This window comes from Malaclemys terrapin, chromosome 3 (genome assembly GCF_027887155.1).
Source record: "Malaclemys terrapin pileata isolate rMalTer1 chromosome 3, rMalTer1.hap1, whole genome shotgun sequence".
Lineage (NCBI taxonomy): Eukaryota > Metazoa > Chordata > Testudines > Emydidae > Malaclemys > Malaclemys terrapin.
Window position 1 is genome coordinate 91,724,501 of NC_071507.1, and position 13,060 is coordinate 91,737,560.

Below are 13,060 nucleotides of genomic sequence, written 5' to 3' on the forward strand. Positions count from 1 at the left end.
TCCAAAGATGGCATTATTTCATTATTTCTGTTAGTTCATGTACAATATTTACTAACTACTGTATTGCCTAATACTATGGCAGTTTGGTGCTGAGTTGCCAAGATTTAACAGATGGATGTGCCATTTGCAAAGCCAAAGACAATCAAGTGCTAAACAAAATAAGTGCATGTTGCATCATGTCCTTAAAATGGCTAGGCTCTGGTTGAACTGCATTCTTGCTTCCACACAGCTAATAACATTCTTAGGAATAGACCATCTCATATGTGGTAGCACTTCTAAGGTCCAGAGTCCATCACAGATCTTAAGAAGCACCTACACTCTGGATTGACTTCTTTGATGTTCCTAAATTCAATAGCAGTTACTACTTCTGTTCTTCTAAGCCCATAGCAGTAACCACCGTGCTTCTAAGGCCTAGTCTGCACTACAGGGTTAGGTCAATGTAAGCTGCCTTGTGTCTACTTAGCTGTGGAATTGCCTTCACTTAAATTTGGCTCCCACAGACACAAGTCCCTCTCTACGCCGATTTAGTAACACCACTTCCCCAGGCAGCATATAGCCATGGTCAATGTAAGTAGGTTGACACAGTGTCAGTGTAGAAACACCGTTGCTAACGTCAACTGTTACTGGCTTTCAGGACCCATCCCACAATGCCCACACTGACAATAAAATTGATACAAACACTCCTAACGAGGTCGCACACCGCCGACACAAGGAAAGGGTGTGCACACACAAGCGATTTAATTACTGTGATGGCTGTATGCTGATGTAAATTAGGTTTATATAATTTTGTAGTGTAGATATGGTCTAAACCTACAGGCTCCACATATATCATTTTCAGAGCCATTTTTGAATATTTCACAGTATAAATAGTAATATATATCAGATTTTATTAAAAACCTGGGAAAATCCACAGACAAATATTTAAACTAGAATTAAATTTTATATATATAATGATACAGCAATCTGGTACAACAGTCTTAGGATATTAAAGCAAATATCAACAGAAACAACTACTGAAAATGAAGACATACATAGTTCAACTTCTTATACCATCCATGTTAGGGTTCCCTCCCCACTCTGAACTTTGGGGTACAGATGTGGGGACCCCCTATGCTTGAAAGACCCCCTATGCTTATTTCTACCAGCTTAGGTTAAAAACTTCCCCAAGGCACAAATCCTTTCCTTGTCCTTGGATGGTATTGCTGCCACCATCAAGTGATTTAGACAAAAATTCAGGAAAAGGGTCACTTGGAATCCCTATTCCCCCAAAATATTTTCCCCAAACCTCTTCATCCCCTTTCCTGGGGAGGCTTGAGAATAATATACCAACCAATTGCCTTTAATATGAGTACAGACTAGACCCTTTATCTTTAAGACACTAAAATCAAGCAGGTTCTTAAAAGAACTTTATTATAAAAACAAAAGTAAAAGAAACACCTCTGCAAAATCAGGATGGGAAGTAACTTTACAGGGTAATAAAAAGATTTAAAACACAGAGGACTCCCCTTTAGGTTCAGCTTTAAAGTTACAAAAAACAGGAATAAAACTCCCTCTTAGCATAGGGAAAATTCACTATGCTAAAACAAAAGATAATCTAATGCATTTTCTTGCCCTTACTTACAATTTTTGTAACCTTAGATAGATCATTTTAGGTATGTTTTTAGGAGATGTTTTTCCTGCCTGGTCTCTCTCTCAGAGAGGGAACAACAAAGAGAGCACAAACAAAACCTTGCCCCCCAGATTTGGAAGTATCTTCTTTCCTTATTGGTCCTTTTGGTCAGGTGCCAACCAGGTTATTTGAGCTTCTTAACCCCTTACAGGTAAAGATTCAGTACAGCTGCTCAGGAGGGATTTTATGTTACCCTTAGCTGTATGTTTATGACAATCCATAACTCTGCATTATTTATTCACATTTTGTCTGATGCAGCTTTACTTGCAAGGAAAAGTTTGTGTAAAAAAGACAGAGAGTGCATGTTTTGTAAATCAGATTCCAATCCATGTGAAAAACGTGGATTGCTGATCTTTTTTAACTTGTGCTGTGGCTATAATCCACTGGATATACATGCTACTCTTCCTGTGCCATTTTCCTGCTTTTTCTTACCACATTTAGCATGGATGCTACCTGAAACCATAATAACATCTCAGAAGGCTTGCATACTTCTGCACAAAAAGAGAAGCAGGAAGGCAAGAATTACATCAGCGTGGCTAAACGGAAAGGCTCAAGAGATTATTCAAACCAAACTGAATTTGGAAAAGCTAACTCTAGTGAAGCAAATAAAAGGGAGCATAAACTGTAGCAGGCAATACATAAGAAGAAAATTAGAAGGGCTAATGGATTTCAAAGAACATGTAGCTAATGGTATACAAACAAACAAACAAAAAGTTCTTTAAGTGTCTCAAAAGCAGTAAGCCTGTGAAAGAATTGATGGGCCCTTAATGACCTAATTTTGGCACCTTCCACTGATTTAAACCAGTCCTGAGTGCTGAGCACCTCTGCAAACTTAGGCCATGAAAATACACACCGAGCAGACTGGCCCTGGGTTTTTAAGCCCCCGGAGAGTTAAATGTGTGAACTTCAATTAAGGATGAAGAGCTGAATCAATACTGCTGAGTTTGAACCTGTTGCTGTGGGCATTCTAGATGTTTCAAACCTGATGCGCAGGCCAGTAAGCAATCCCATCTGGGTAAAATGGTATATATTAGCATTTGGAATTAAGCTGACAGAAGTTTTTTGTAATTTGTCTATTTCTTTTATACCAGAGGCATATTGTTAAACATTCCTTCCCCCCCACCATTAACTAATTTAACAGATAATGTTATCCTTTATGTGAGCACCATCTGTGTATTGTGTTCTGAATGTTCCTGGCTATGGAAGAGCAGAAATTATATGGAATTTCAACTTTGCTTTATTGTCATTATCTTGGGCAGAGTATGACAAACAATCACATTTATCGTCTGGAGCACACAATCACCCTATTAACCAGGAAGACATTTTTCACAGACTTAAAAAGAAACAAAGCAGATATTATCTCCCCACAAGCAATCCATTTCATGGGTGCTGAGCACTAGAAACATAAAAAGGGCTGAATGAGACAAGGTATTTCCACTTTATATCCAAATTAAGGGATTTTAGTCAACAAGGCCCATTTTAGGGGTTAATCCTGAAATCCTGAACTTGAATGCACAAAAGAGCTTTTGTAAAAAGCAGAAGAGAACTTGGTTTGAAGTAATTTTTCCATGCATACAAAAAACAAATTTTGTTTGGCCATTTATTACTACCAAATAGGGTTACTATTAATTTAAGTTGCAAGAGAACAGGTCAGTTATTCATTAAACTGGTAAGTAGGCCACTTGGCCTCGTTTCATCCTATGTGTTTTTCTGATAATCCAGGCAATGGGGAAGGACACAACAATTAATAGTTTTAGTATATAAAACAATATTCCTCCTATGGCTATCTAACCCTAGACCTCAAGACAATCATGAAAAGAATTAAGGAGAGACAGAACCAACCCTAACTGACTGTAACAAACTATATAGTCACTGCCCAAAACTCTGTTGATACAGTGTACAGGTTGAGTAACAGTGCCTGGTACCTTCCAGAATGTTAAATGCACCAATACTTAAAACCTCTGCAAAACAGGAAATAAAGCATTACAGTAAAACAAATTTAAACCTTTGAAAAATGCACCTCTCATCCCCACCTTAACTCTGCCCTCCTGGAGTTGGCTTTGGGCCTGGGGACTAAACCAAGCCTGACCCATGCCAAACAAAAATCTGCTATTTTCTGTGTTGTGTCCCACACAACACTCATAAACCCCATACCCTCCCTCTGCTAGGTATAGCTGTATTGGATCTGGGATCAGGTGCAGCGAGTCGCCAGAGGTTGCACTGACCTCTGAGAAGTGCAGCTGCAGCTAGAAGAATCAGGATGCGTTTTTCCTGGGCTGTGCTATGTAGGCTGTCCAAGTAGATGGACATACAGGCATCTCTTGGCTCTAAAATCTATGAATTATGAAATTTTTTTAGCTGCTACAATGGCTGCAACTTTCACTTCCAGAGGCCAGCATTCCACTACATATGTCAAGAAAACCGGGGAAGTTAAGAGAGCTTCAACCCTTTGTAAAACTTGCATGTTCTCAGTGCCCATCAGAACTCCACATCTGCATTGGATCCCCATTCTTCTGTACTGCACTGTTGTCCTGAGGAGTTCTAGCAGTCGGGTGGCACACATCTGTCTGCCCCAAATGCTCAATCGGGGCTAACTGAAGATGATGGCGTGGAGGGAATCCCTCTGACGAGGCTGAATAGGTGTTACCATCTGGCAGGACTTTGGTGGTTTGCCTAGAGTAGGTGAAGTGGTTGAGTCTAGTCTAGTTTATATAAGTTCTTACATCACCCTCATCATAAGTTTAGTGTTTGCTAAGCCTGTCCTAAACTCAACCTTTGTTCTAGTGCAGAGACAACCTAAGTGTCACCCCGCAACACACACACTATTCCTGTGCACTTTTCACACTATCCAACAAATGCTCAGGAAGGGTGAAGTCCTATGATCTCACACAGGCAGTCAGTGTGTCATTGCTTGAAGAGGAGAGAGTGAAGCTTATGGCACAGTTAATCTCAGGAACTCCTTGACCAAATGACCCCAAATTTGCACCATAAACTGTAACACAGCCCCTGTTGTGGCATACCAGTTTTCAAGACAATCTCCTTATGCACATGGCATGTAGTGCAATTTGAATTTTAAAAGCAGCTTCAGCCAGGGGCATATCTGAGGCACCCCAGACCAAATTACTCCAAACTTGCATCACTAATTCTACCCACTGACCTTGATGAGGTACAGCAATTTTCAAAACAATCTGGGTATGCCTATGAATTTTAGGGCACTCTGAAGTACCAGTTGCAAATCTTCCAGTACCTTCTTAGCTGAAGCAGACAAAGACTGACTAATGTGCACAACACATTTTCAGAAAGCTTCAGAAATCCTCAGTACATAGGTATGGCTCAGCTCCAATGGCCATAGCACATCACCTTAAGTCACCTGGCTACTATGCTGGCCGGCTGCCTGCAAACATTCTGGCTTGCTACAGAGTTCCAGTTCTGCTGCACACATGCAAATGACTTTCTCTAGCACATCAGGTTGTCTCAAACCTCACTGGGAAGCCTGAATAAATTTTTAAATATTGCCAGACACTAGCTCAGATCAAACCTGAGGTGGTGATACATCAGTTTGGGAAGAACCAGAGCCATTCTCTCAGCCCCAGGCATGAACAAAATAAGTTATACAACCCATAAAATGTTGCTGTCATGATAGTTTTTTGGGGAGGCTATTTCTGAAACCCCTTGCTTAAATGACCCCAAATTTAGACCATTAACCCTACTCCAAATCCTGATGACGCATAGCAAATTTCAAAGCAATCTGAATATGCATGTAGATATTAAAACACTTAGGGAAAAATCAGCTGTTGAAGTCTCAGCCTTTACTAAAGTGGTGCTACAGTGCCATTCTAATGTTGTAACTACTTAGCTGTGTAATGGTTATGCCTTATTTTCTGTATATTCCACCTTTAAATCTCTAAGGACTCTGAAGACATACCTCTTGTGTATGTTCAGTGCAGCATATCAAAGGAGACACACCCTGCATGTGCTAACCATGGAGACATTGGTTCTTACTGGTATAGTTAGTTCTCTTCAACTAAATTAAAGGTTATACTGACTGAAAGCATCTATTTGATTTTTTTATATATGGAAACACACAACAATACACAGAGTGAGCAGTCACTTCATTTTAACAATCTCCCCCAGGATTTGTTAATCATCTCCTGGCCAATAGCACATTTTCTATGAGAGTTTAAGAGCGGGACAGGTTGGTGGTCGGCGAAAAACAGGAAATGGAGGAGATCCTTTGCAGTGCATTTATTTCTGCTGCATTATGCTTCACACTTAATTTGAATTTTACCTTACTTGTAAAACCACAATGGAAACCTTTTTTCATTGTTTTGCTGACTCTTTCCATATAGGATAATTCTGATTTCAAGCCCGTAAGGTCTTATCCAGTGCAACTGATCTTAATTTACCTGTTTCTCTTCAATGATGCCTCCATATGTCTTTGCCACCTAGATTAAAGTAGGTTCGTGACTTCTCTCCTTCACCTTATTTGTTGGCTAGGAAACTATTTGGATAAAGTGGACTGAATCAGAGGTTCCTTTCTTCAGACTATGGACCAGACTACTCTACGCAGTTACGTGGCCTATTGTTTGATATTTTGTATCATTCATCTCAAGAACAATCTGTGGATGGGATATGCAAAAAATCTGGGATCCAGTCATTTAACTCTTGCAGAAGAAACCCAGACCACTTTCTTGATGAGTGTCTGTGCTTTGGCCTTTTAGCCCTTGACTTCATATTTCATTGTGCTCCATATTTTGTTTCCCGTTAAGTAGGGTAGTTGCCACTCCCACACATACACTTTTACTTTGCTTTCCCCCCTTAATTTCCTTTTCCGCCCAATTTAATGTAAAAATAATGGCCATGATTTTCAGGAAGGAACAAGCGATTTTAAGTGCCTTGATTTTGAATGTCAAACTTGAGAAGCCGTAACAGGGGCTAATATTCAGAGAAGAGGGCTCAGCACTTTCTGAGAAGCAGGCTCCTGCAAAGTGTTTCAGGTTGGGTACTCAAGTAACTGAGGCACCAAATTAAGTGGCTGAGAAGCTGCTCTGTATGTGCCCACTCCCAACACATCTAGGGTTAGTGAGGTTGAAAAGCATCTATCAGCCAGGAATGATGGGGCCCCACTGGCCTGCAGACATTTTTCCTGGATTAGGGTCTTCGACATCCTCTGCTAACAGTTACAGATTTCCCTCAAAGACTTCTGCACATAAATCCTTAGGCACATGATTTGGTCCTCTCTCCCAACCCCTCTTCAGGGGAAGACAAGTTGCTTAGGCAACTCCCCACCCTGCCTTCAGCCACCCAGATCCCTTGATTAACTGAACCTCCCACTGTCTGAAGGTTTCAGGCATCTATAAAGACTCTCAGATAATTAAGGCTCTACTGCATTTCAAAGCTAACGATTAGCTGAGTAAGCCATTACCATAATGTCTGACTGATGATATGATCAATTAGGGATGGGAAGATGAGTTACAGTAGAGTAACTGGAAAGGCAAATGATCTCATACAGAAGAGCTTTTTCATCTGTAGCTTCTATGACTGCATGACAAAAAAATAAAACTAGCGAAGAAAGCTTAAGGTTACACACTGCCTTCAGTAAGAACGAATCAATATGAAATACAAACTCTATTAAAATTAGTTACTGTAAGTGACTTAGAAAAATTCCAGGTCCAGGTGTTTAACTGATATGCACAAAAATGTCTGCCCTAGTAACTGTAGCTTTGTTTGATATGTATGAGGCCTTTAATATTTTATAACAGTGATGGTTGTGCTCAGATAAAGGCAGCAGCTTAAAAAAAATAAAATCCCAGAAAACACTTTGTCTTCCAAGTCAGCATTATGTAATATTTCAAATGTGATACATACTCCTTTGAAGACTTTGCCACCTGGTAACATTAGTGTCATCTAGAAAAGATGTTTCATTTAGAAAAGTTGGTTTTAGATAGATAGATAGATAGATAGATAGAGAGTGTTAATGCTTCATCTGAAACAAAATCAGGAGCTGAATAGGAAGAGTGTTATAGAGAAAGACATTGGGGAACATAGCTATCACACAAATTTTCAGTGAAGCCTAAGCAGAAATGCCTGGAGTATCAGATCTTAAGAGAACGTAATGTACTCCAGAAAGGGTAGAGATACTGCATCCTAATATATTCAATATTTTCCTCTGACATAAACTTAATGATTATTCCATATATTTTACTCTATCTCTGAATTAATTTTGGTTGGAAACCATTACACATTAATGATCAAATATGACTAAACTCCGGCTCACTTGTTTTCTTAGGTTACTAGATGTCTGCTGTGAGGCAGCTTTGTTGCAGAACGTCATTTATAACAGCTTTGGCTAATGTGTTAATATTCCTCCATCCTGCACCACTGTATAAGGCATGCTCAGCGCTTAAAAAAAAATAAACCTAAGCTTAAAGGGGCATAATCATGTAGTTTGGATCTAATATTTTACTTAATGGCAAATGCTGCCATTCTTAACTGCTGCAGTAAGAGTTTGCTTGAGTAAAGATGGCAGCATTTAGTCAAAAATATTCTCCAGATTGTAGATTATATCCTGAGAAGTGCTGAGCACCATCAAGTCCCATTTGACCCCAGCCTCGTGTGTTGGTTTTTAATAGCTATCACTTTAGCTTTCAATAATGTTTTAGATAATGGATGATCTCTAATTACAGCCCCAATTTCTCCTGGCCAAAGTTCATAAATTGAGGGACCCCCAGAGCTTGTCACTTTAAGACCAAGCATACGCTAGGTAGACATAGATTCAAGTAGAATAGAACTCATAGAATCATACAGGGCCAGCCCACAACATTTTGGCACTTGAGGCGGGGAGCTCAAATGATGCCCCCAGACTCCCTTGCTTGGGCCAAAACTTTGAAAAGTCTCAATTCTGCCTTCCTCCTGTTCTACTCCTCTCATGGTACTACTCTGCGACCTACTCCAATAAAGGAGAACTAACAACTTAAAATGCCTTGTTCAAAAATTTTAAGTAACACTTAACTTTCAAATGCCTGAACAGCAAATTTAGCTTTTCTTGTCTGCATAGTAAACACTGGCATTTTTATCTGTTTGAATCAAGCTCTTTCCACCTATGGAATGCTCTCTGGTGATTTGCTGCCTTCTCATAGCATCCCAGATTTCTAGCCAGATTTTTCCAGTCCTTTGTTCCTGTAGAACCCAGTGTGGCTGGAATATTAGACTGGAAGAGTTTGCAAGAAAAACAGTATGCAGCATTCTGGGTTTTTGAGTACATAAGCCATGGCTTCTCCACTTTGTCACCACTGCGGATTTCACGCCAGTAATGTGTTGGATGGGAACTTCTATTTTCATTGTCTTTGGGGAACACGAAGTTTTTCACTTGCTGTAGCCCATGCAGTACAAGGAAGTCCCTCAGGCTATTGCGCAAGTGGGTCCACAGTTCTGGATCATCTAGACTTAAGCAACAAAACTCAGCAGCAGCTGTTTCTTGCGCCTCCACCACACTCCTCTGATCTACACTTTTCTTCAGGAATGTGCATGGTTACATCCATTTGAGATGGAGATATGGATGCTGCAGTAGCTGCCAGGTCACCTGCACTCTGACTAACTGGAAGATCAGGCATCTCCTCACCACTCACATCCTCACTGGGGCCGGAAGGCTCATCGTGAATATTTGTGTCTATGTATCTCAGGAGAGCTCCTTCCTGCTTAGATAGACAAGCTTCCTTTGCTTGCTTGCTTTTTCTGAATGTTGTCCTAGAGGGACGTTTTCTTTTTTCACTCATGACTGCTGTTCTGTGCCAGCTATAGTAGCTCTCAACACTCAGTTGAAGGGGACAAATAAGCAGGCTGGTAGTAGGGCCTGAGTGAGGGAAGATATCAGCATCTTAAGGGCCTAACGGGCTCCTAATACTTCAGTTGACTGCCTGTTCTCCTCAAGTGGGTTCAGGGAAGCAGCAGGAAACAGGAAGCTCCCTGAGAAGCTGGTGTTAATCAGTCCAGGCTCCTGGGGGTGCTAGAGGCTCCTCCTCCTCTCTCTCTCTGCAGCTCCTGCTGCTTTCTGTTATTCCCTCTCAGCTTTACTCCTGCCTGCCTGTTATGTTTCTTGTGCCCTCCTTCCTCCAGCACAGCACTCCACCATCTCTGTGCATCCAGAGCAGAGAGAATACATATGTACCAGCAGCAGACACAATTTTCTACACTCTGGGTCCTAGTGGCGCCCCCCCAGTCTGGCACCTGAGGCAGCCGCCTCAGTTCGCCTCATGGTAAGGCCAGCACTGGAATCACAAAACTGGAAGGGACCTCGAGAGGTCATCTAGTCCATACTGTTGGCTCCATTTTTCCAAATACTGAATTGTACTAAGAAATATAAAAATACGTTATATATTTTCCTGATATTAGTTTTCCATTTAAACCATTGCAATTCCTGTAGTTGCCACAGGGTACTGCCCTACTGCGGTTTGAAGGAGCTGGTGCATATAGTTATTAATGGGATACAGAACCATCTCTATATTCAAATGATGAAAAGTTTGAGAAACCCTGTATGAGCTTGTTTTCCCATTTAAATAACATTGTTAAGGAAGGCGGCAACATCCCTTGGCAAACAAACTAAATGCATTTCACTGGAAATTTATTCCTGAAAAATACGACTGTATCGGTAGCATAGCATTATGTGCAAGTTCCCTGGGAACCTTTACTAAAAATGCTGCCATTTGGTGCAATCTAGCCCATTTCACAGGTAAAACCCTTGTTCTTTAGAAGTATTTTTATGATCCCCCAAGTCCCAGACAAGGATGATTTAGCTACATCTATATAAGGGTGAGCTCCAACTGTGGTAGAGAAGTCATCCAACACATCACTGCACCTGGTTGTGTTACTGTACATTGGCTAACTGCAGAATCCAGAGACAAATGTGTGTATTCCATCCACAATAAGTAAATAACTCTTCTCTTCAGTTTGGTGACTGAATTTTAAGAAAGGTGTCTGAGAGCCCCCTACAAGCAGAACTCCTTCCTGAAATGTTTATAAAATCCATCTTTCAGGACAAATGAAAATATTGTGAATGGCAGGTTTTAAATATCTCCCAGCACACTGATGCAACACAATCTCTTTCCTTCTCACCTACAGGAGTCTGTTACTGACCACTGAAACAATGTCATGTGTTTAAATTTCTGCAAGAAGGCATAATGAAGATGAACTCCTCACTCCACTGAGGTGCTGATACAGCAGCTCTTCAGAAGTATAGGATCTGTGCAGAAGACCAGTGAAGCCTAATTTATCAGAATACAAGGCTACAGAACAAGGGGAGTGGGGAATGGTGGTGGTGGTGGAGGGGTACAGTAGCTAATGATTAGGAAGTACTTGAAAAATAAATCTGAACAAAACACCAGAACATGCAATGTTGTCCTGTAATACATTTGAAATTAACTTTTACTCCCTGTTTTATTTTAAGTTGCTGTGCTGACAGTCAGCCGTATTCTTCTTATTATTAAAAAATAGCCTCTTCACCCTCAGCAGATGTTCAGGTCTTTCAATATGTCTGTTCTGTAACTCCCCATAACGCTAATAATGTGTCTAGTAATGTCAGGTCCACAAGTTTACTTATGTTACTTCTACAATATCTGTAGCATTCCCCTTCAATTCTGAATATAAAACATCTTCAGGTTTCAATGCTTAGAGGGAATGGTTTTCAGATGTCCTTATAAAACAGCCTTTGCAGCTTCCCTAAAGGGCAACAATTATAATCCCTTGAGTCCGCATCCATTCTAAAATATTAAACCAAAGCCTTACCTTTCTCTGCCATAACTCCAAGATCTTGTAAAAGACATCTGTTGCCCTGGTTATATTACATTATATTAACAAAGGATTTGGGAGTAGAATTTATACCTGCTGCTAATTGCATTTGATACAAAATGTAGTTTTTCCACTGTTCCACATCAATTAATGTGGAAACAAGCAAGTGAAAATATAGAATGCCATTTTTCCACAATGCCAGCCAAATATATACCCTCCTCCATGTTCATCTAGACTATGTCCACTCAAGATTTAACACCTCAGTGTTTTTAGATACATGAGAATTTAGTTGTTTCCAAAGATCCACCACTTTTGGGTTTCCTAAAATGTGTGTGTCCTGGAATAAATGTGCAAAAATCATTGCCCCTTTCTCCTCTTTGAACTCTCTTCTAATTATAATTTAACATTTAATATGAATTTTAACCCCTTAAATGCTACTAAATCAGGGAACATGAAGAGGATTGGAGGCACAGATGAAAAAATAATGAAGATTCATGAAAAAACAAATAGTAGGCACTACTGATACATTGCTATTAGAACTGGAAAAAAAACTCAATTTTGATTCACGCCTCCTCATTTCATTTTGAATTTTTAATTCAAATGGACCTGAAAAATCCAAGCAAGACTTAACAAAATACAATAGTTTCACACAGTTTTGAAGCAAAACACGTGTGGGCAGACGGGTGCTCTGGGTAAACTCAGCCCATATTTGCCTATAATTTCATAATTTTAGTTGTTGTCAAGACTGGACAAAGTTTTGGGCTTAATTTCAGAATCTGAGTTTTACCTAGTCTTGAGCTTTGTTATGAAAGCAGGATCCTTGTTCTGTTTAATTCTATCACATTTCTATGGTGGCAGCAGTATGTGCTCCTAATTCTGACTCATAGACTCATAGACTTTAAGGTCAGAAGGGACCATTATGATCATCTGGTCTGACCCCCTGCATGCTGCAGGCCACAAGACCCTTCCCTGGACTCTGCCGTTGAAGTCCCCAATCCTGTGTTTTAGTGACTTCAATCGGCAGAGACCCTCCTGCTAGTGATCCCTGCCCCATGCTGCGGAGGAAGGCGAAAAACCTCCAGAGGCTCAGCCAATCTACCCTGGAGGAAAATTCCTTCCCGACCCCAAATATGGCAATCAGTAATACCCCGAGCATGTAGGCAAGAGTCTCTAGCCTGACCCTTGTTGGCCATTATGCTATTTACGTACCATTGCTTGGTTTTCCTTGGCTACTATGTTTTACCATTAAACCATTCCCTCCATAAACTAACTTAATCTTAAAACCAGACAGGTCCGTCGCCCCCACTGTTTCCCTTGGAAGGCCGTTCCAATATTTCACCCCTCTGACAGTCAGAAACCTTCGTCTAATTTCAAGCCTGAACTTCCCCACGGCCAGTTTATATCCATTCGTTCTCGTGTCCACATTAGTACTAAGCTGGAATAATTCCTCTCCCTCCCTTGTATTTATCCCTCTGATATATTTAAAGATAGCAATCATATCCCCCCTCAGCCTTCGCTTTGTCAGACTAAACAACCCAAGCTCCTCTAATCTCTTTTCATACGACAGGTTTTCCATTCCTCTGATCATCCTAGTCGCCCTTCTCTGCA

The 13,060-nt window shown here is 40.6% G+C and overlaps 1 protein-coding gene across 1 annotated transcript in view; it reads left to right on the forward strand.

Moving 5' to 3' along the window:
* Positions 1 to 10,984, forward strand: part of TMEM242 (transmembrane protein 242) — a 41,530-nt gene extending 30,546 nt beyond the window's left edge. The window contains exon 4 of the mRNA XM_054023245.1: positions 10,787 to 10,984. Within this exon, the coding sequence (XP_053879220.1) occupies positions 10,787 to 10,807 (21 nt within the window). The 3' untranslated portion in view covers positions 10,808 to 10,984. The remainder of the gene's footprint in view (positions 1 to 10,786) is intronic.
* Positions 10,985 to 13,060: the final 2,076 nt, after the last annotated feature.